This window comes from Catharus ustulatus, chromosome 21 (assembly GCF_009819885.2).
Source record: "Catharus ustulatus isolate bCatUst1 chromosome 21, bCatUst1.pri.v2, whole genome shotgun sequence".
In the NCBI taxonomy this organism is placed as follows: Eukaryota; Metazoa; Chordata; class Aves; order Passeriformes; family Turdidae; genus Catharus; species Catharus ustulatus.
The window spans coordinates 8,293,842-8,316,688 of NC_046241.1; the positions used below are offsets into that span (position 1 = coordinate 8,293,842).

Below are 22,847 nucleotides of genomic sequence, written 5' to 3' on the forward strand. Positions count from 1 at the left end.
TTTAATGTGCTGTAAATAATGGGGTGTGCACAGCCCCGTGTCCTTTCCCAGGGCAGACATGGCATTAATGGGCTGGGATTGTTTGGGTGGGAGTGCTGGGGAAATGGAGATGGGATTGGAAATTACAGATCCTGCTGTGGCAGCACAGGGGAGAGAGGGAGGGAGGATGGGTGGGTGAATCCAGGAGAGCTCAGAGCCAAAGGGTGGCTCCTGCTGGAATCCAGGCAAGGAACTGGAATCTCCTGGAGGCTGAAGGAGTTTAGAGAGTGCCTGAGGTGGAGGCAGCAGCAGGAAAATCAAGTTTCATGTGCTTTGCATGGATCTGCATCCCCTCTGTGGCATCCTGGCACCATCTCACAAAACCATCTGATGTGCCAACACAAATCCAACACACCCTGCCTCTTCATCCAGGGGGAAGCTGGCTTGGAAGGACCTCCTGGGAAAACTGGGCCCATTGGTCCCCAAGGTGCTCCAGGGAAGCCTGGCCCCGATGGCCTTCGTGGGATTCCTGGTCCAGTTGTGAGTATTCCCAGTTTGGGAAGGCTCAGGTTTGTTCCTGTATCCCACCTGCTTGGAAGATGCCTTTTCCCAGTGCTCTGTCTGTGCTGGAATGCCTGACAGCAGATAAAACACATTTCATGGCAATAATGGGATGGTGAATGTCATCTCCCACGTGTTTCATTTGAGTCTTGGTTCTTCAGCCACTCTCCAGGAGTGATTTTCCTTGACCCACAAAGTCCCTTTCCCAGCAGAGATTTGAGCATGGAAGGAACATAAATCCTTTTGCTTTTGCCATCTGTGAAAAGCCAGGACAAACATTCCCTGGCACAGGTGAATAGTCAGAATATTCCCAGCTGGGAGCACTGCTGTCACTGGGAATGAGGGAATTTGCACTTTTTTTCCAGGGTGAACAAGGTCTCCCGGGATCCCCTGGCCCAGATGGTCCTCCAGGCCCTATGGTATGTCCAGAACATCCAATTCCAGCAGGTTTTGCACTGGATAAATGAGTGTGCCATGAATTCATTCCCTCTTTTATTTCCCCCCTCTGTCCCAAAGGGCCCTCCGGGTTTGCCTGGTCTGAAAGGAGACTCTGGTCCTAAAGGAGAGAAGGTGAGAATCCACACAGGATCCCACACTGCACAGGGACCCTGGGAGTGTCCCCAGCCCCAGGGATAGCTTCAGGGGAGAGCTGGAGCACTCTGAGTGTGCTGGGCCCATTTTTGGGGTGATTCCCCTACAAACATTTCTGTCATATATACATTTATATAATGAGCAGCTGCTCCAGGTTCTTTCTGTGTTTGTAACCTGTTCTGCTGTAAAAATCTCCTTTTTTACTCCACTCTGCCACTTCCACCTGTCAGGGGTTGCCACAAACTCCTCTCACCTCGCTCAGATATTTGGGGTTGGAGCTGGAAATGTCTCCAGTCAGAAATCCTAATTAACATCTGCTGTTTTCCCCCAGGGTCACCCAGGTTTAATTGGTCTTATTGGACCACCAGGAGAGCAGGGAGAAAAGGGTGACAGAGGTCTCCCAGGTCCCCAGGGCTCAGCAGGACCCAAAGGAGAGCAGGTAAATATTCCATAAAATCAAATTCCCTGCTGGAATGTGCTTTGGAGCATTGCACCCTCCAGGAGGTGCAGCACAGCAGAGATGGGATATTTTCTGTATTCATGTGGTTTATTCTATGTGTGAAATATGGATCTGCTCCAAAATGACCCATTTTAGTGGGAAGCACATCCTCAAGGGCTGCATGAAAGAGTTTAATGGACTTGGAGGGATGGTGCCATTAAATATTCATCTCAAGGGCTGGTTTTTAAAACTGTGAGCCTAAATGAGATAGAAACTCCCTTACCCATGCTCTAAAAACCAGGTGAAACTCCAGATTGGCCTGGAATCACCCAAAACTGAGTGGTTGCCTGTGAGCAAGGTGTGATTTTAGACCAGAATTGCAGATCAATATGATTGTGCTGTTATTTTTTAGGGTATCACAGGTCCCTCTGGACCCATCGGACCTCCAGGGCCCCCAGGATTGCCGGTAGGTGCCAATCCCTGATCCTGGAATTCCCTGGGAGCTGCTCAGGCCCTCAGCACCACCCTGGTGCTCCCAGGAGTGCCCAGCACAGCCCTGGCTGGAGGAGGATGTTGGGGTTTTTTTTCAGCCCTTCAAAAACACTTGGAGGAGTTCCAGGAGTTCCCATCCCATTATCCCTCCCAGTGGAAGGATCTGGAAATGGGAGCTGGGCACAGGGAAATCCTCCCACCCTGTTTCCCTCCCCCTTTCTTTTGGAATATCCACAATCCCACGGGGATTTCTTGCCCTTTTTGCAGATTTTTCTCACTTTTTTGCTGCACCCTGGGGTGCCCAGCTGAGTGTGCTGAGCAGGGAGCTGGGATCAGCCCCACATTCCAGGAATCTCCCAGTCCCCACTGGGGCAGGAGTGTGGAGCTCTGCCACAAAACCCTTTTGTCTCATGGCAAATAAAATCAACACCCAACTCAAATGGATGGGGAAAATAGAAAATATTTTTTTTTTAAATTTCCTTTCTCAATTCTCCTTCCTGTATTTGTCTCTCCACAGGGTCCCCCTGGTCCCAAAGGTGCTAAAGGCTCATCAGTGAGTATGGAAGAGCTGAGGGGTTTTTATTGAGTGCAGGACACGCTGGGACTCCCCCCAGCAGCAAAATGAATGCAATTAGCAGAGAGGACTTAGCAAACTCTGCCTAACCCCAGGAATGATAACTGGGGAAGGTTTCTGCACTTCCCTGAAGAGCAGAGCAGCAGAAATCACAATCCAGTGCTTAGTCCTGAGGAGAAAAGCTGCTGGAGGGTGGAGGGGATTAAAAATAGCCCGAGAAAAGCGGGAGGTGGGAAGCTGGAAAGTGAAGAACTCGATGAGAAATGAGACTCTGGAAGTTGGTGGTGCAGACCTGCTGTGCAGGCAGCTCAAAATTCCTCTTTTGGGCAATTTCTTAGTGGCTTTTTGCCATCCAGAATTCGATGTTTTATTAATTTGAGGGTTTTGTTTGACTTGCAAATCTGTTGGATTGGTTCAGAGAGTTAAAGATTTTGTGCATTTTATGCATTCTGTAGGAAGTATAAGAAAAATCTGACTGCAACTCCAGATGTTTGATTTTTCTTTTAACACCAAAAATAACCAAAAATACCATTTTCTTGGGCTGTGGGTAGAGGGAGACTCCTCTTGTGTGCCTGAAGGGATAAAAATGAAGTTTCAGACATAGTTAAAATAATGTTTGGGATGTGATAGAAGTACCAGGTGAATTCTCTGGAGTGACCTCTGCTTTTTCCCTTGTTTTTCCACCCAGGGTCCCACAGGTCCAAAGGGTGAATCTGGTCTTCCTGGGCCCCCAGGCCCTCCTGTAAGTAGAACCCATGAGGTGAAGCATGAAACAAAGCTCAGACTTTGTGGGTGTGGAATTTGGGAAACAGAAAATTCTCTGGACAGGGATTCCTAGGCTGGAATCTCTTGGAGACATTGGGGAAGAAAGCAAGATGGGAAGGGAGGAATTATTAATGGGCAGAGGACAAGGAAAGGTGGGAAATGTTAAACCCAGAGGTTTTATCTGCACCATCCATGGGTGTTTTCCATGCCCAGTGTGTATTTTGGGATATTGCTGCTCTGTCCATCTCTCCTGTCCTTTTCCCAGTGGATTGAGAAGTTGAATCTTTTTTTTTTTTTTTTTTCCCCCAAAAATCAGGGTCCTCCTGGAGAAGTCATCCAGCCCCTGCCCATCCAGGCTGCCAAGAGAACCAGGAGGAACATTGATGCCAGCCAGCTGCTGGATGATGGCAATGCTGACAACTACATGGACTATGCTGATGGCATGGAGGAGATTTTTGGCTCCCTGAATTCCTTGAAACTGGAAATCGAGCAGATGAAACATCCCTTGGGCACTCAGCACAACCCAGCACGCACCTGCAAGGACCTGCAGCTCTGCCACCCTGATTTCCCAGATGGTGTGTCCTGGGAGAGGGGAATCTGGGCATTTCTGAGAGCAGAAATGAGGGTTGGGAAAGGAGGAATTTGGGGAGTCCATGGGGGATGTGGCTGGTGGAGAAGGAATGAGTAGAGCTGGGCTGGATATCGTTGGACAGCCCTTCCAGCTGGAATGTTCTGTTCTGAAAATGGGCAAATGGGATGAAAAATCTTCAGCTGGCCCCAGAACACGCCAGTTTTTAAAAAATTACATATAAATAATAACCCATGAGAGGTGAGACATGCCAGGTGAGGAGGTGGCTGAAGTGCCCTCTGACCTGATTTCTCTTCTCTTCTCTTCTCTTCTCTTCTCTTCTCTTCTCTTCTCTTCTCTTCTCTTCTCTTCTCTTCTCTTCTCTTCTCTTCTCTTCTCTTCTCTTCTCTTCTCTTCTCTTCTCTTCTCTTCTCTTCTCTTCTCTTCTCTTCTCTTCTCTTCTCTTCTCTTCTCTTCTCTTCTCTTCTCTTCTCTTCTCTTCTCTTCTCTTCTCTTCTCTTCTCTTCTCTTCTCTTCTCTTCTCTTCTCTTCTCTTCTCTTCTCTTCTCTTCTCTTCTCTTCTCTTTCTCTTCTCTTCTCTTCTCTTCTCCTCTCCTCTCCTCTCTTTTCTCCCCTCATGCAGGTGAATACTGGGTTGATCCCAACCAAGGGTGTTCCAGGGACTCTTTCAAAGTTTACTGTAATTTCACAGCTGGTGGAGAGACCTGCATCTTCCCTGATAAGAAATCTGAAGGGGTAAGTCCACACCACCTTGGCTTTCCCCTCTATCCTCTGTCGTGGTTTCCTGATATGAATATTCATAGACAGCCAATTTCAGGAGGATTGAAGAGTATCAGAGATCCAGAATGTTCCTTTGTCACACAACATTACCTTCTAAAATAATACAGAATACGTTGACAAAGAGAAAATCAGATTTGAACTGTAATTTTGGACAAAGCTCTGATTACCCAGGCATAATAAATGCTAAAACCTTAATTTTTTGAACTTTGCTGTCCAAGGCAGGGGTGTGTGTTGGTGCAGGAATTGGGAGCTCTGTTTAACTCATTCCCTCCCACAGCCCTGCTGCACTGCCTGCATGCCCAGGCAGCACTGATTCCCCTCCCTGTATCTCCAGGCAGAGCAGATAAATGTTTACCTCCTGTCATTTTTCCTGCTGTTCATTGTGGGTAAATGATCCTAAATGATTGCAAGCAGGCTCAGAGCTCAAGGCTGATGAAGTTATTTGTGCAGTGATGCTCTTAGCTCTGCCATACCCATCATTTTTGTGCTGTATCCCTGCACTCTGTTTTCCAGAGCTGCTCTTCCTGCTGCCTGGGGACCAGCTGTGGCACTGGCCAAGCACAAACACAACAATTCAGCCTGGGGGAGCTGTGCCAGTGTCACAGTTGTGCTCCAGCTGTGACAAAGCTGAGCTGTTCTCCTGCTGCATTTCATCCACCAGGAATGTGTGTCAGCACAGGACAAATCACACGCCACATAAATCCTCCCTGAGTTTTTCTTGGGGCTGTTTAAAGAGGAGATGGATTTCCTCTTGCTCTGCACCACTGTGCTGTGTTTTTCCTCAAAATCTGACAGCTCAAAAAGCAGAGTCTGGCCACGATCTTGCAGGGTCTGTGCTGGTTCAGTGAGGGGCTCTGTGGAGCTGCAGCACTCCTCAAACACAAATTCCATGCTGGGATCCATAGGAAAAAGCTTTTTCCATCCACAGGGATGCAAGCAGCCACCAGCCCAGCCCTGCTGGTGGCTCAGTGGGTTTGGGGTGAGCCACAGCAGAGTTTCAGCCCTAGCTCCTCTCAGCTCATCCTCTGCAAAGGGACCTGCAGCTGGGCTGTTGTTTTTTGGAGAGATTTCCAGCAGCAATGAGGGCGTTGTGGGAGGCTGAGGGAGCAGCCACGCTCCTTCCTTGTGCTCTGACTCAAACAAAACTGCTTCAGCTGCTGAGCTGGGGCTGCCTAAAGGATGCTCTGGTGGCTGGGTCCTTGTGCAGGTCACCCCCTGTGTCACAGGAGCTCCATCCTGTGTGTCCAGCACCTCAAACACAGCAGGCAGGCAGAGGCTTTTCCTTCATCACCTCCTTGGCCTTTCCCAGCCCCACAGCACCTGGATTTGGCACTGGAGAGGCACCAGCACTGCCCTGCACACCAAGATCAATGCACCTTCTCCTTTTTCCGTCTCTGTCTTTCCTCTGAATTTTCCTGCCACTGCTGGATTTGCATCCCAAGTTCCTTGGAGGCAGAGATAGCCCTTAGCAAGGCTGGTGCCAGAGCAGCACCACTCCTCCTCCTCCTCCTCCTCCTCCTCCTCCTCTGCTTCACAGCCACCTTCTGCTCTCATTACTGATGTTTAAGATTTAAAAAAAAAAAAACCATTTTAAAGCAAATTGGACAATTTCAATAAGACATGCAGAATGGAATGAAAGTAGTTTTTAATGTTGATTTTTTTTTTCTTTCTCTCTTCCCTCCTTGCCGTCCACAAACTAGGCTAGAATTACTTCCTGGCCCAAGGAAAACCCAGGCTCGTGGTTCAGTGAATTCAAGCGCGGTAAACTGGTAAGAAACATCCTGGTGCTTGCAGTTTCCTTTAACCCCCTGTCATATTTTACAGAGTAAAATGGCTCGTTGGCCCAAAGAACAGCCTTCCACATGGTATAGTCAATACAAGCGGGGGTCCTTGGTAAGTGGCTAACCCTGGCCCTGAGTCAGAGCTTCTCACCTGCTTTGGTATGGCCACACTGCTGCCCTCTGCATGCTGGACTAACCCCCCTGGCAGCCCCATGGAAGTGTTTAAGGTGGAATTCTGAGAGAGGCCCCAAAGCCACTGCAGGGCTGGATTGCAGTCTGCCCCACTGGGAAGGTGGGAGCTGAGCTTTGCCCGGTGTTGGAAGGGACACAGCGGGGTCCTGGGGGAGCCTGGGGCAGGTTTGGCGTCACAGAGCCCTGCAGGAGATTTCCATCCCCAGGGAGCTCTGTATCCCACAGGGAATGTTCTGTATCCCACAGGGAATGTTCTGTATCCCACAGGGAGCTCTGCATCCCACAGGGAGCTCTGCATCCCACAGGGAATGTTCTGTATCCCACAGGGAGCTCTGCATCCCACAGGGAATGCTCCATCCTACAGGGAATGTTGCATCCCACAGAGAGTTTTGTATCCCACAGGGAGTCTGCATCCCACAGGGAATGCTCCATCCCACAGGGAATGTTCTGCATCCCACAGGGAGCTCTGCATCCCACAGGGAATGCTCCATCCTACAAGGAATGTTGCATCCCACAGCGAGTTTTGCATCCCACAGGGAATGTTCTGCATCCCACAGGGAATGTTCTGCATCCCACAGGGAGTGCTCCATCCCCACAGGGAATGTGCTGCATCCCACAGGGGATTCTGCATCCCACAGGGAATGCTCCATCCTACAAGGAATGTTCCATCCCACAGGGAATGTTCCACAGGGAATGTTGCATCCCACAGAGAGTTTTGTATCCCACAGCTGTTGCTGTCTCCCCATCAGGTCCCATTTTGGGTGTCCCCACGTTGCTGTCCCCCAGCAGTGCAGCCTTACCCCAAGAGATCCCTGAAATGATGCTCCATCCTGGAGCTGGTGCTGTCAGCCAGGGGATGCAGCTGCACATCCCTGGCCTCTCCAGGACAGGTTTTCCCAGAGGATTTTGTTTCCCATATGGGCATGAACCACACTGGGGACTCCCATGCTGAGCCCAGAGCTTGGGAGAACCAAAGTCATTTATTTAAAGGAAGATTTCCAGCCCAGCCTAGTGGAAAGGAATTTGACTGAGTCACAATTAAGGATTTTTTCAGGGGGGAAGAACTGTTTTAAGGTCAAACAACATTTGATGCCAGCAAGGCATAAACCAGGAAAAGCTCTGGTTTCTTGTCTTGTAACAGGACATTCCCATAGAGGCCACCTCAGGCAGGGATGTCACATTTGTGTCTGAAGCCACAGCAGTGTCCCCCTGGTGCATCATCCCTGCAGAATCAGCGGGATGCACGTAACGAGCTCAGCCAGACGGGAAAATCTGGGAACAGCCAAATATTCCAGAACCAAGCTGCAGGAGATGCTCTGAGCTGTCCCCTCCCAGGGCAGGGGGATCCTGAGGTGCCCCAACTTCCACCTTAAAGGGCAAACAGCCCCAGCCCCGCGTTGTTCCCACATTTGCCGCATTCCATCGCCACTAAACCACGTTTTGCTCTGATCCTGCCCTCGAGGAGGACACGGCTTCTGGGGCTGCTCTGCATCATCAAATCAGGCTGCAAAGCCAAGGCTTCAGCCTCGTGGCTCCTTGGAGGGCAGCTACTCATAGCTTAATTACAGAGCACTTCATCAGTTCATGTTCCAAGTACCTCCACTTCTCCATCTCCCCTGCTGCTCTTTTCCCCAGCTCTGTTAGAGGCTCAGTTGCCAGCCTAGAGCTTAGGGCTGATTCTTTTTTAGATGAAAATATTTCTGGTGCTACTTAGAGCTCTTTGTTCAATCTTTTTGTGTTGTCATTTTCTTGCTTTTTTTTGTTGTTTTTTATTTTTTTTTTTACCTGTCCTGCTTTTTCTATTTGGAAAGATTTAAAAAAAGCCACCAGTATGTGGAAGACCTACCTAAGCAAAACACAAAACAGTCAAACACACAGGCCATGAATGTTTTATTTATTTATTTATTTTAAGATTAGCTCTGATTTTGCCTCAGTCAGTGCTTGGAACCATTGAGGAGATATTTGCCTGGTGGATCCAAAATCAGCTGAAATTTGTGTGTGGAGGGGCAGAATCCAAAGGAGTTTGAGCTCCCCTCTGGGTGCAGCTCTGCTCCTGTCACTCCTTGGAGAAGGTTCTGGTGTCTTGGGAGCTGAACCCTTGGGGAACCCCAAAGCTGAAGGGAAGATTTGCAGTGCTGCCCCTATAAATCCTGGGATTGCACAGCTGGGCAGATGCTGCCTTTCTTCTGCAGCCCCCTGAAGTAAGAGGGATGCAGTAAATATGAAATACAACCAGACCAGCTGGGTTTGATGCTCACACACCATCATCAATCAATGTTACAGAGCACAGGAGCCCATTCCTTACCTTTCCTGAGGGTGCAGCTGAGCTGTGTTCAGAGGGATAAGAGGCCTGCAGATGTTTTCTCTGGTTCCCTTCTGTGTGTGTTACACACAAATCCCAGCAGCTCTAACGAGACCTGCAACCCATCCCATCCCAAAAATCCTCATCCCATCTCCAACATCTCCATCCCATCCCATCCCATCCCATCCCATCCCATCCCATCATCCCTGCCAGCACAGAGAAAAGAGGAAAGGATTGGATTTTCCAAAACTGAGCCAACATTGTGCACCAAACCAACTCCCAGTGGTTCCAGTTGCAAAGCTGGGACAGAGCTTCACAAAATCTGCACAGATGTTCAACAAAAACGCCTTAAAGGGCAGCCAGGCTGCAAAGCAAGCACTGGTTTGAAATAAAACCAAATAAGAGAAGGTCCTGCAGATCAGCTGTGCCACACTGGGTGTGTGACAAGCTCTTGGCATTTTTTGTCCCCTTCCTTCCACGTGCTGGTGGCTTTCTGGTAGCTCCTCCTGGCATGCGTGGCTCTCTCCTGGTCAGTCACATTTAACTCTCAGGAGGACAGTGCAGCAGCATCCTGACAACCGGTTGGTATCTTCATTTATTTGGATTATCTCTTTTAATTCAAGGTTTTATTGTGGTTATGAATCTCTTCTACTGTTTGCAGCCTGCGCCACAGCTCGAGGGTTCGTGGTACCTGGAGGAAATCCACGCTGGTTGGGTGCCTGTGTTTTTCTCCTGGTTGTTTCTAAAGAAACCCTCAGTCCATCCAGGGCAGTAGTTTGGAGATGCCACCTCAAGCACAATCAGTTCATCCTGTAAAAATTCATTTTGTGGGCTGTGAAAGTCCCAAAAAGTTCTGAATCCCCCAAGTGCTGGGATTGGGTTTCAATATTTTTTTTTTTAATAGGAATATGTTCTCCTGCATGGGAGAAAAAGGAGCCTGGTGGGCAGAATGGAGCAAATCTCAGTGTGCAGGACTGGGATTCACAATCTGTGTTCACAACAGGGCAGCAAATCCATTTTCCCTTTACCTGAGCTGAGCTTTTCCAAACAGGGCAGCCCCCAGTCCTCACCAGGGCCAGGATTGCTGCAGAGGAGTGCAAAGATTGCTTCAAACCCTGGGTTTGGTGCCCAGGAAAAACCAGTGGGGAATACCTGAGGATGTGCAGAACAAAACACCCCCAGCAGTCAGAAATTCATGTCAAATAGGACAGGAAAATAATACCCTGAACCCTCACAGAAAAAAAGCTGATGAAATGCACTCAATATTGGCTTAAACTTGAGACATCCCCAATTTCCACCCTCTGGCAACCACGGCTGAAATCCCCTTGCCTTTTATTTTTTCCCTACCCTCCTTAGATTTAATTTGTTTTGCTCACACCCTGACCCCGTCCAACAGGAGAACAAAAAGTTCCTGGGTGAGCAGAGAAGTGTCTGTGGTGACACTGGTGTCCCCCAGCTCAGGAGCAGTGCCTGTGGTGACACTGGTGTCCCCCAGCTCAGAGCAGTGCCTGTGGTGACACTGGTGTCCCCCAGCTCAGGAGCAGTGTGTGTGGTGACACTGGTGTCCCCCAGCTCAGAGCAGTGTGTGTGGTGACACTGGTGTCCCCCAGTTCAGAGCAGTGCCTGTGGTGACACTGGTGTCCCTCAGCTCAGGAGCAGTGTGTGTGGTGACACTGGTGTCCCCCAGCTCAGGAGCAGTGTGTGCTGGTGACACTGGTGTCCCCCAGCTCAGAGCAGTGTGTGCTGGTGACACTGGTGTCCCTCAGCTCAGAGCAGTGTGTGCTGGTGACACTGGTGTCCCCCAGCTCAGGAGCAGTGTGTGCTGGTGGCACTGGTGTCCCCCAACTCAGGAGCAGTGTGTATGGTGACACTGGTGTCCCCCAGCTCAGGAGCAGTGTGTGTTGGTGACACTGGTGTCCCCCAGCTCAGGAGCAGTGTGTGCTGGCGACACTGGTGTCCCACAGCTCAGAGCAGTGCCTGTGGTGACACTGGTGTCCCCCAGAGCCCCTGGCTGTGTTTCTCTGTCCCTCACTGCCCAGTGTTGTCCCTTCTCCCCTGTCCCAGCTGTCGTACGTGGACTCGGACGGGAACCCCATCGGCGTGGTGCAGATGACCTTCCTGCGGCTGCTCAGCGCCTCTGCCCGCCAGAACATCACCTACAACTGCTACCAGTCGGTGGCCTGGCACGATGCCACCACCAACAGCTATGACAAGGCCATGCGCTTCCTGGGCTCCAACGACGAGGAGATGTCCTACGACAACAACCCCTACATCCGAGCTGCCCTCGACGGCTGCGCGGTACGTGGCTGCTCCGCCCTTGGGGACTGCCGTGAAAGCAAAACCACTGAGGGACTCCAAGTCAGAAACACAGTTCAATAGGAGAAAAGAGAAGAATAAAATACGTGCAGTAGTATAAAAGAAAAAGTACTGACAGAGTCAGAATCCAAGCTGACACCCATCAGTCAGGGTGGTGGTAGCAGTGCAGTTGAAGGAGGGATCCTGTAGAAAGGTCTGGTAGCTCTTGTCCTCTGGGATCCATTGGGAAAGGCTGCTCTGATGTTCCAAATCTCAGATTTTATCTGGGCAGGAAAGGCTTGGGTTTTCTCCCTGGCTGGAGCATCTCCCCATGGGATGATGGAATTTTATCAGCCATGCCCTGGGACTCAGTGGCCATGAACAGGAGAGATCTCCTGGAGAGACGATGGGCTGTGAAAAGATAAAGAACACTGCTCCAGCTGGTTTAACAGAGAATCCATTAACAGGAGATATCCCACAGAGATCAGGATCACTGCCCCACCTGCTTTATAAAATATGGCCCATTAATAGGAGATATCCCACAGAGGTCAGGATCACTGCCCCAGCTGGTTTAACAGATGGTGACAGAGCACATACGCCTGTGCATATCTTTATATTGTAACCTAGGACAGGGACACCCTGGGGACACCTCTGTCCCCTCCCCTGCTTGGCCAGCACCGTCTTCCCCAGAGCAGATTGGCCCCAAATTTCTGGTGCCTCAGGGTTGTCCTGAACATGAGCAACATCACCTTGCTAAGTTGGAAATAAATCATTCCATGGGAATTTGTGATCCTGATCAAAGTGAAGGGAAGCTGCAACACCTCCAGGAGTCAAATTAATCTCATTAATCCAATTTATCTGCCGAAAAATGCTGCTAGCTTTCAAAAGCCTCCCTGTGCTTTTGCTCTTGCCCAATTCCTCACATGAGGAGAGGCGAGCAATGGCACCCAGTTGGGTAGGAAATGTTCAGGGTTTGAGAAGAATCTTTTAACCTGCTTTCAGAAATTCTCAGAGGCAAAGCAGGAAGGGTTTGGTTGGAAGTTTTGTTCTTGCAGGCCCAGGAAGTCTCTGGGCTGTGCTGCTCATGGGGTGCACAAGCACAGCCGTGATTTCTAAAGGTGCCTCACATCCTCCCTTTCCTTCTAACTCCTCTTGGATGCTTGATTTGGGTTTAAACTCTGAAAATTCTGCCCTCAGGAGATAAAAATTTGGCAAAGCAGGCGCTGCTTGCATTTATTTTGAGCCCCAGCTTGCTGGTGTAAAAACATGAATAATTTCCACCCTCTGGAACTGCAGCACTTGGAGCCCACGGGACAGAAAGATTGAGATGTTTGACAGAAAAATCTCCTCATGTAATTTGAGATTGAAATGCTTCTGTTCTGGCACAAACAGATTTTTTACTGATGGAGCAATGAGGAAAATCAGATTAGAACTTTTAACACATTCCTGGAGAGGGAAAGGGCGTCCAGCCCCCTTCTGGAAACACTCAGGAGAAGTTTATCCTCAAGTTTTTCGTGTCTCCTGCTGACAAAACATCCTTGGGATAAAAGGTCTTCTCCTCCCTTCCCCTTCTGAATTTTAGGGTTGCTGGAGGATGACATGTTGCACTTTTTAAAGTGGATGAACCTCCTGAAAACCTCCACTTTTTGGGCAGATAAATTGGATTAATCTGCTGCCCTGGCAGATGGTGCTGCCTGAGGCGCAGACAGGATATTTGAGATTTATCTCTTGATTGAAGGAGTTTGGGGTTTGTGATAGATTCTCTACATTAAAGATGATTTTAGTCTGACTCTTAGACCCATAAAAAGGCTGTTAGGAATTTAGAAAACTCCCCCAGGTTTTTAGAGGTGCTTTTACTTCTTTTTTTGGGAGTGAGTGCTACAATCCCTCAAACTGCTGGGCTCGGCTGTGCTGGGTTCGTGGACTCGATGATCCTAAAGGTTTTTTCCATCCTAAGAGATTCCAGGACTGAGCCCTGTCCTGTGGATTCGAGGTTGGGCTGCCCCACACAGAGCTGCTGCTGTAGTGGGGAGGCTGCTGAAGCCAGAGGAGCTGCAGAGCTGATATTATTCCCATAATTTCAATGTTTTTCCTGAACTTCCAGCTCTTTTCCTCCAGCCTGTTCTTCCGAGCCACACAAATCACAGGCAAAGGCAGAGCCCAAAGCTGCTCCATAAATTCTCTTGTTTGTGCAGCTTTGTACGCCCTTGGGGGGCACTTCTGCTCCTCTAATAATTATTTATATTTTGGAAAGAACTCCGTGGCCACCAGGCAAGATAAAAAGACAGCAGCACCTTGTGAATTCCATCAAACTTTAAATGTGATCTTTTCACTAATATATTCGAATTAAATTGCTCCCATTTGCTCAACAAGCCAGGCAGGTCCTGGGGGAGGAAAAAAACCCTTCCACAGCCACAGTTTCTGCAGGCTCCCATTCCAGCTTGGAAATGTGCTGGAGCAGAGTTAGAATTACATGATCTGCTTCTGCTCCAAGGGATGGAGGGTTTTTCAGTGGTCACATGAAGGCACATGGATTAAACATGAAATAAATTTGTTTGAGTGGTGGTGACTCCGATTTGGGTCCAAAAATTCCCAGGAAAAATCACCAGCAGAATGATGATTATTCAGTTGTGCTGTTGTTTTCTTGGAGGCAACCTCAGAACTCTTCTTTCCCTCATTCCAGGCAAGGAAGGGCTACCAGAAAACCATCCTGGAGATCAACACGCCCAAGGTGGAGCAGGTCCCCATAGTCGACATCATGTTCAATGACTTCGGAGAAGCGGCACAGAAATTTGGATTCGAGGTGGGACCAGCTTGCTTCCTGGGCTAAAAGAGCCACCTGAACCTAGTCTCCAAATGAGCAACCTCGTAACCTCATTGCGCCATTTAATTAAAAACAAAAAAAGAGAAAAAAGAGAAAAAAAAGGAGAAAAAAAAGAATTCCTCGTCACGTGCACGGTCTGAAACTGGACAGCGATGGGTTATTATTTTTTTTTCCCCCCTCCCCACCTGTTTTGTTGTGTCCCTGGTTTTGCCCCAGCCCCTCTGTGCCCCCAGGATGGATATGGAATCTCATGACCAGCAGCCACACACGGAACCCTGGCCCTGTCCCTGCTGCCACCGAGCTGAGCCCACCTCCAGCAAACTCCTCCTTCCTCCTCCTCTTCTTCTTCTCACCAGGAAGCGTTTGTTTGTTCCTAAGGAAATAAAAAAAAAATGGAAAAAACTTGAAATTCCTCGTTGAAATCCCTGCCATGCTGGATCCAAAGCTCCCCAGGGGTTTTGTTGCCTTCCACGAGGTTTGGATCAGCTCCAGCCAGGAGATGCCAATTCCAGAATTTTCTGAGTTTGCCTCATTCCACGATTTCCAAAGTGCTGACTCAAGGTCACACTGGGCATCTCTTTGCCAGTGTCTTAAAGGTGCTTCTATTTTTGTATGTTTGTGAGTAAATATTTGTGTCGTGTTTTTATTTGAGATGTTGGAATGTTTCTGCCTCCAAACCATGCGAGTGACCTTGTCTGTGTTAAAGCCTCCCCATCCCAGCCAAGCTCCCCACTGGGAATGAAGACAGCAGCTCCTGTCCCCACTTCTGCCCCTTCCCAGTCCCAAACTGGGATCTGGAGGCCTTGGAATGACCCCCAGGATGAGCCTTTTGGAATGATTCCTTTCAAAATGAGGAAATTAAAGCCAATTTTTAACAATTTTCCTACAAATCCCCTGATCTAAAAACAGGATCTGCGTTGAGCCTTTGCCTTTTCATCCACTTGCTTATTTTAAATTCATTCTTCCTTTTTTCTTCTTTCAGCATTCCTTTAAAATGATAAGAATTAAACCTGAATCCATTCCCAGTGGCAGATTCCAGTGGCAGGGGAAATCCAATTGTCCTCTCTGAATATCAAGAATAAAAAAAAAATATTTAAAAAATATTTTTAAAAAAAGAAGAAGGAAAAAAAGGTGCTTTTAATAGTTATTTTTACATATCTCTGTGGTGCTATCTGATAACTTTAACACAACACTGGGGATACCCTGCCACTGGCCAATCTCCCACTTGGCTTTTTAGGCACATTCAGGCAGATTTTGGCTGCTGATAAATGCATGGCACCTTCTTATCTCTTCTGTCCAAATCCTGCTCCTCTCCTTCCTTGGATGGGCCCAGAAAAAAGCATTAAATGTTCTTTTTTTTAAATTCTTTTTTTCTTTGTTTGTTTTCCCAAGGCTATCCATGCCTTTTCCCAGTGGGAAGCAGAGCAGATTGTCCTCAGTGGTGCTAATTTCTGTAGATGTTGGGTGTCTTGCCCAGCAATTTGCAATTTTCCTACTCTTCCCACTTTTTTTTTTATTCCTTCCACGGCTCACAACGTGCTGACACCCTCTTCTTTTACCATTTATTTTTCCTCCTTGCCCATTCCCCTTCTTCAGGTCTCTCAGCTGGAAAATAATTGTTGCAAGGTGGGTTTGTTTGTTGTTGTTTTTTTAATTATTATTATTACTATTCTTATTCTTTGGCCTGGAGCTTTTAGCTCAAGGGGGATTTTTCACCGCGAAGGAAAAGACATCACATTTACTGTGAAAAAAAAAAAAAAAAACCTATATATGATGTCTTTTCCCCCCTCCTGCCCGAATTGAGAGCAGCAGCATCCGAGGAGAGGAGGGAGCAGCAATGCCAGCGGTGCTTTTGGAGGAGCCGTGTCCATCCCTCTCCTCTCTCCTCCCCTGCTCTCTCCCACTTAAGGGAATTTAAAAAAAAAAACCAAAAGGTGCTACCCTACAAACTGCAGACTCCGGCAGCAGAGCAGCGAAAAGGAATTTAGGATAAGAAAGAAGGAATTCAGCTTCTCAGTCACCTTGGCAACGGGAAGGGCAGGGAAGGTTGCACATCCCAGCAAAGCCATATCCTGAGATTTGTTCATTTGTTCATTTGTTATTTGTCCACACCTCTGTGTCTGCCCAGGTCATGGGATTCTGGTCTCGATTTTCTCATCAAGGGAGCTTTTTTTTTTTTTTTTTTTTTTTTTTCCCTTTGATTTCTCTGCTTGAAGAAGAAGAAAAAAAAAAAGAAAAAGAATAAAGATTTCCTGTGTTGAATTCCACAGTGTTGTAATTGTACTGAGCTCCAAACTGTTCCAATCCCCCCCAGACCACTTAGCTACGGTATATTGCAATAAAATTACTACTTGTATTTGCAGACCTTCTTTTTGTGTAATTTTATTTTCCCTCCTCCCCTTAATATATATTGACTTGAACAAATGTTGATAAGAAAAATAAAACCTATGGAAAAAAAACCCCAACTTTTAGTACATAAGGCCCTTTTTAAAATATAGTGTCAAATGCCGTATTGTACATTTCTTCAAAGTCCAATAAACATGTCATAAAATTTAAGTGTAATGCCCATAAGAGCTATTTTTAAATATTTTAAACCTGTGTAATAAAGGAATAAATGTAATAGATTTTTTTTTTCAATAAATCAAGTTTACTGTTTCCACCTAAACCCCCGTGATGTGAATCTCTTGTTGGAGTTGATTGCAGCGGGACCCCCCTGCCCTGTGGAGCCTGGAAACTTCATCAGAGGAGCAGTGGAAGTGTTTAAAAGGTAAAAAAATACTGTAAAATATAATCCAAACCCACCATTGGGGGAATTTCCAGGCCTGGAATATTTCATTGTTTGTTTTGTCTTTTTTTTTTCTTTTTTCTCAGTGAGAAATTTCAGTGCAAAAATCCAACCTGGTTTTGGTAGCTGGGATGTGGAGGAGAATTTTGTGCGGTCACCAGCATCACCAGAGGAGTTTTCCTCTTGCTGATCTTCTCATCCCAAACAAATTCAGGAGGAAAAAAAAGAAATTTCAGCTTTTTGGTGAGTTCTTCAATCCCCAAATCCCCAAAACTGTTGTGTGAAGGGGACACTTTGCTCATCCTCTCCTCCTCCTGCAGGTTTCACTCCAGGATCCTCTGGAATTCAGCGTGGGGAGGAGCCCAGGTGTGGATTTGTGTCACTCTGGTTCTGGGTTCTCTGTTCTCTGCTTCTCAGGGGCTTCCTCAAACCTCCTCTGCTCGGGGCTGCAGTGCAGATGTTGGAGCTGCCGATGTTGGAGCTGCAGATGTTGGAGCTGCAGGTGTTGGAGTTGCAGATGTTGGAGCTGCAGGTGTTGGATCTGCAGGTGTTGGAGCTGCAGGTGTTGGAGCTGCAGATGTTGGAGCTGCAGATGTTGGAGCTGCAGATGTTGGAGCTCAGGAGGTGACGTTTGGAGCACTGCAGGTGGGTCAGGTGTGACTCTGTTTGGGTCACAGATCACTCACCACACAGCAGTTGTGGTCTCAGAGTCTCTGTTTTTCCAGCTCGAGCACAGAAGGAAGAGTCAGAAGTTTTCTGTGGTTTCCAAGGTTGTTTGTTCTTTCTTACCTAAGGAATTCTTTCCCTGACTTGCAGAGGTTTGTCCTGCAGGTCAGTCCAAGGCACACTGCCCACCCTCAGGGCAGGTTTATCTTTTATACTGTTATATAAATTACATACATGCTGTTTACAATTACTTTCCAATACCTGACCCCCACATTGCACTGTCCAACTTTCTCCCAAACCAATCCCAAAGTGCCATCCTAACCCAAAAGCTGGATGCCATCAAGAAGGAGAAAGACAAACCACACCCAAATTCCTCCATCTTGTGTTCACACCCTTAACATAAACAATTTTAAAACTCATTTTTCTACCTTCTAACACTCTAATTTATGCTCTACTCATTTTTTGTGACTTGTAATTCTTCATATAAGGATGGTAATTTTTACCAGGGACTTAAATCAAACTCACAGGGGTCCTGAGCACTGTGCCAAGGCATCTGAGCCCCCTGCCCAGGTTCCAGGGAAGCCAGGGAATGTTCTGGATTCCCACAAGGTGCCACAAGCCCAGCTCTGCTCCAGGCTCTGCCGTCACCAAGCCAAGCTCTGCCACCCAAAAGTTTCTGCCTTTCCTTTTTTGGCTGCAGAAGATCTTTGTTGATCTCTGTTCTTTGCCAAAAGGTGTCCAGAGAAGGAGCCAAAGTCACAGATTGGGTTGGAAGGGGAATTAAAGATCAGCCAGGTCCTTCCACAGCCCAGGGTGCTCCAAACCCCATCCCAAGCTGGACCTGAAATCGTTTAATCTTCAGTCATTCAGTCTGTCATTAACTCCTAAGAGTAGTTTTGGGAAATCTTGGGGTATTGTGGCCATATCTTCATCCAGCTGGACCCCAGAAATGCAGAGCTGCAGGAAGAAATGAGGGTAAAACAACTTTATTTACTTAAACCTGGCTGGAAATTCTTCACTTGGACCTCGATCATGCGTCAAGGTGACCCCAGTTGTGATTTGCACTCAATCACTGCTGCTTGCAGAAATGCCTGTGTGCTGAGGGAAGCTTTGATCTGCTATTAAGGAAAAACAGAGATCTGAGGAGGGATCTGACTGTTTCTGGCACTGCCAGACACGGGAGCCATGCACACCTTTCACCTCTTTTTGTAGAACAAAGTCCGTGATTTCCTGCTCCAAAGCTGTAACTCCAGCAGGTGAATATTGAGAGGAGTTTTTAGAAGAGCCCCAGAAAGAGCAGCAGATTATTGAGATGGAGTGTGAGCACCCAAACCTGCCCAGTTATGGGGTGAGGATGGGGCAGGAATCCCAAATTCCAGCAGCAGCTCCCTCCCCACCTCAGGGATCCTACAGGGGCAGGAGCCCAAAGATTGGGATGCACAAAGGGAGGAGGAAAAATCCCCAAGCTCAGCTGCCAGGGGGGAGCAGAGCAGCTGCCAGCCCTGGGAATGGGAATTATCCAAGGGCAGCTGATCCCAGTGGGGTCAGCACAGCTCTTAAAGCAGGGGAGGGCAGGCTGCAGGGCTTGGGGCTGCTGCTCTGCATTGCCCTGATTGGGGGGTTTTATTTGGAATGGCCTGGGCTGGGATTTGTGCCCTGAGCTGGGGTTTGTGCTCTGGGCTGGGATTTGTGCCCTGGGCTGGGCTTTGTGCCCTGGGTTGGGATTTGTGTCCTGGGTTGGGATTTCTGCTCTAGGTTGGGATTTGTGTCCTGAGCTGGGATTTCTGCCCTGAGCTGGGGTTTGTGCCCTGAGCTGGGATTTGTGCCCTGGGCTGGGATTTGTGCCCTAGGTTAGGTTTTCTGCCCTGGGTTGGGATTTGTGCCCTGGGCTGGGATTTGTGTCCTGAGTTGGGATTTGTGTCCTGAGTTGGGATTTGTGTCCTGGGCTGGGATTTGTGCCCTGGGCTGGGATTTGTTCCCTGCTGTGTGAGCAAAGCAGGTGAAGCTGCAGAGTTCTCCCCATGCAGCTCCCTGAGCTGACCCAGGCACGGGGATGTGTCCTTGTGCTCCCTGCTGCTCCCAGGGGGAAAGCAGGAGCTGCTGTGGAATCTGCTGTGAAATGGGAATTGTTCTTTGCTTTGGTTTCAGCCCTGCTCTGGAGGAGGAGGCCCAGCCCTTGTGCTGCTCTGTGCTCCCCTTTTTCATCTTGGATTCCCTTGGCTCGCTCCACTTGCACTCAACCTAAAGGATTTTGTGCCAGGGGAGCCCTGGCTGTCCCTGGAAAAGCCCATCCTCCACAGTTTGTTAGAGTGGGATAGAGAACAGAGCTGAGAGGCTCTCCCCAAACACAGCCCAGCTTTGACCAGCACATCCCAGTTCCTGCTGGGAGCTGGGAAAGGGCACCAGGACCCCAGCCCTGGGGTCACTCAGGGTCACTCAGGGTCGCAGCTTTTGCTCTCCACAAGATGTCCCAGCTCTGGTTGGGATGCTCCTGCTGCTGTCACCTCTCCAAAGGATGTTCCTCCCCCATCTCCTTAAACCCTGTGTTTACAAAAGACTGGTAAAAATAAAAATGGCCAAAAAAAGGAGCGTTGGTGCTGATTAAATGTAGAGAAAAGAGCCTGGGTGTCCCCTCCCTGTCTAGGTGAGTTTTGGTAGATGAGAAGCTGTGAATGGGTTTTATACAAAGGGCTGAGCATCCTTAGAGCCACCAGAGCTCTGCTGGAGAGACAGAAACAGCAGGACCAAGTGGGAGGCTGCAATGAGGAGGGGAGAGGATTGTGCATGAATTAGCATGGAGAAAATATGCAAATTGTTGGGTAGAGTGAGGCTCTCATGGCATTCAAAGGAGCTGCAGCTATTCTTGTCCTTCAGCTGCTTGTTGTCCTGCAGCTTCTCCCAGCCAGGCTGGATTTGACTTGGGTTTATTTTTATTAATGTCTCAAGCAAAGAGTGGAATTGATCTGACCCACAGAAAAGAAAAAAAAAAGAAGAAAAAAGAGAAAAAAACCACAAAAAAACCTCATGTCTTCCTGTGAGAAAAAACAAGTGAGCTGGAGGTGCCTCTGGCAGCTCAGCACCACCTGTGAGTTAATCTGCAGAGTGTCCAGAAAAGCTGAGGCAGTGCAAGTCAGATGTGTCCCTTCTTCACACCTTGCCCAGGAGCTGTGCCTCTGCAAATTCCCTGCTCTGCCTTTCCAGCCACACAATTCCCACGTTTTTTATGTGTATTTTTCACAGGACAGCTCAGTGCTGCGTGTGTCACTTGGCACCACGAGCCCAGAGTCCCTCTGCCATGAGCAGGAACAAGGATTTATCATCATTATCCCTCAATTACTGTATCCCTGCATCACCTGCATTTTCCTGCATTTTTTATTTTCTTCCCACGTGCTTTTTTTTGAGGCAAGAGCAACCTTTGAGGCCAGGCTGGGCTGATGTTCCCAACATCTGCCAGGGGTTGTTTAGGCAGGGCAATGCAGTCACCCAAAACCAGCCCTGGAAATAATTGACTCTTAATCCATCCTCTCCTCAGCACTTCCAGCTCTGGGGAATCCAATCCCTTTTCACACCCAGGGGATCTTCAGCATCTTCTTGCAGTTCTGGGTTTGGGGCTGTGGCACTGAAAACCCATTTTGGTTTTGATCTGAGAGCAGGAGGAGTTCAGTGCTCTGTACTTTTATTGATTGCACCCATTGCCACTTCATTCATCCCTTGTCATTCTCTGCCTGCCGATTTTCCCCATCCTGGGCCATCGTGGCAGCAAAGTGATTTTCTCCAGAGGCACAAACCCGGTGCTTCCCACAAAACCTCCAAATTCTCACTTTCCTCAAAACCAACTCCCCACAGAACTCCCAGACACCCAAAGGCTGCAGGAGCAGCTGCTCCCCTCCTGCTCCTGCAGAGCTGCAGGACGAGGGGAGCGCTGGAGCGCTGAAATTACATCTTGTAAGAGCTCAGAGACACCCCTGGAACTGCTGCTGCACAGCCCTGGGACTCGCTGTTCTCATCCTGGCTAATTATTCATATGTTAATTTGACAATGAGATGTTGTTCTTGGCGGAAAATTTCCTGCGCCACGCTTGGTTTCCTTTTTCTTTTCTTTTTTTTTTTTTAAAGTAATTTTTTTTTTTTATTTTCCAGCTGCTTCTCAGCTCGCAGATTTTTTCTTTTCTCTATTTTCTCAGAGCAGAGCCTGAGGGATCTTTTTGTCACATCCCTGGCAGTGTCCAAGGCCAGGTTGGATGAGTTTGGAGCAAGCTGGGATAGTCAGGGTGTCCCTGGATGAGCTCTAACCCAAACCATTCCAGGATTCCCTGATTCCACGAACATCCCAAGGTGCCAAAGGAGTATCAAGTCAGGGGAACATCATGCTGGTGCTGATTTTTTGGGAATATCCCACAGCCAAACCCTCCTGGAGGTGGATGCTGCCCCAAGGATGGGCACTGCTGTGGTTGTGCCATGACCTGGGGGATACAAAGGGGAAAAAATGTCCTGATTGTGCCTTTTTAAATTTAAAAATTCACCTGTTCAGGGACCAGGAGCTGCTGGGGGTCTGACAAAGGTGCTCTGACACATCCCAGGTGTGGTGAAGAGCCCGATCTCTTCAGGATTGCTGCACAAATTCACATCCAAAAGTTTCCTGGGGGATCCCAGATGGAAAAGAAAACTGGGCTGGGAAATCACCTCCCTTCAGCCCCCACTGAAGTCTGGACCCCACCTGCTCCTCACTGCCACCAGCACCATGCTGAAGTCCAGGAGGGAGCAGCAACCACTTGAAAAAAAACAAAAAAAAAACCCCAAAAAATCCCAAAATTATCCCTTTTTAGGATTTTCCCTTCCAGCAGGTCGATCCGAGACCCTGTTGAAATGGAAATCAAAAAGCTGCCAGACTCAAAGCATGAATTAAGACACACAACAGGGAGAGAGGGGGAGGAGGAAGGAGGGGAGCAGTGTGTGTGGCTTCCACACACACACAGCAATTTTTGGGTGGGGAAAGCAAGAAATTCAACCCAACCCCACGGGAAGTTTGTCCACCACCGTGGATTTAATTTCCCAACTTGCATCAGGCAAAGATCAACCTTGCTGAAGGGCACCAGTGGAGCGGGGAGGAATGTACAAATTAATCCCAGCTATGAGTTTCTTCAGGAGGAAACACTGAGCAGGATTAAATATTTATTGTATATAAATATTCTTCCCCACCTCCCCCATTTCCTCCCCTGATCTGCATTTCAGG

General features: G+C 48.3%; 1 protein-coding gene across 4 annotated transcripts in view; it reads left to right on the forward strand.

The window, feature by feature from the left end:
- Positions 1–20,203, forward strand: part of COL5A1 (collagen type V alpha 1 chain) — a 173,692-nt gene extending 153,489 nt beyond the window's left edge. The window contains exons 49-66 of one of the 4 annotated variants that reach the window (XR_006163101.1): positions 412–519; positions 906–959; positions 1,057–1,110; positions 1,463–1,570; positions 1,983–2,036; positions 2,580–2,615; positions 3,325–3,378; positions 3,718–3,976; positions 4,613–4,725; positions 6,471–6,539; positions 11,110–11,343; positions 14,024–14,760; positions 15,761–15,790; positions 16,811–16,931; positions 17,036–17,192; positions 17,270–17,594; positions 18,828–18,963; positions 19,764–20,203. Coding sequence is in view for 1 of the 4 variants with exons in the window: in XM_033077450.2 (XP_032933341.1) it covers positions 412–519; positions 906–959; positions 1,057–1,110; positions 1,463–1,570; positions 1,983–2,036; positions 2,580–2,615; positions 3,325–3,378; positions 3,718–3,976; positions 4,613–4,725; positions 6,471–6,539; positions 11,110–11,343; positions 14,024–14,170 (1,290 nt within the window). In the remaining 3 variants the exon portion in view is untranslated. Of the gene's footprint in view, positions 1–411; positions 520–905; positions 960–1,056; positions 1,111–1,462; positions 1,571–1,982; positions 2,037–2,579; positions 2,616–3,324; positions 3,379–3,717; positions 3,977–4,612; positions 4,726–6,470; positions 6,540–11,109; positions 11,344–14,023; positions 16,789–16,810; positions 16,932–17,035; positions 17,193–17,269; positions 17,595–18,827; positions 18,964–19,763 lie in introns of those variants that run through there. The other 3 variants (XR_006163100.1, XR_006163102.1, XM_033077450.2) reach the window with 3 other exon arrangements.
- The last annotated feature ends 2,644 nt before the right edge of the window (positions 20,204–22,847 follow it).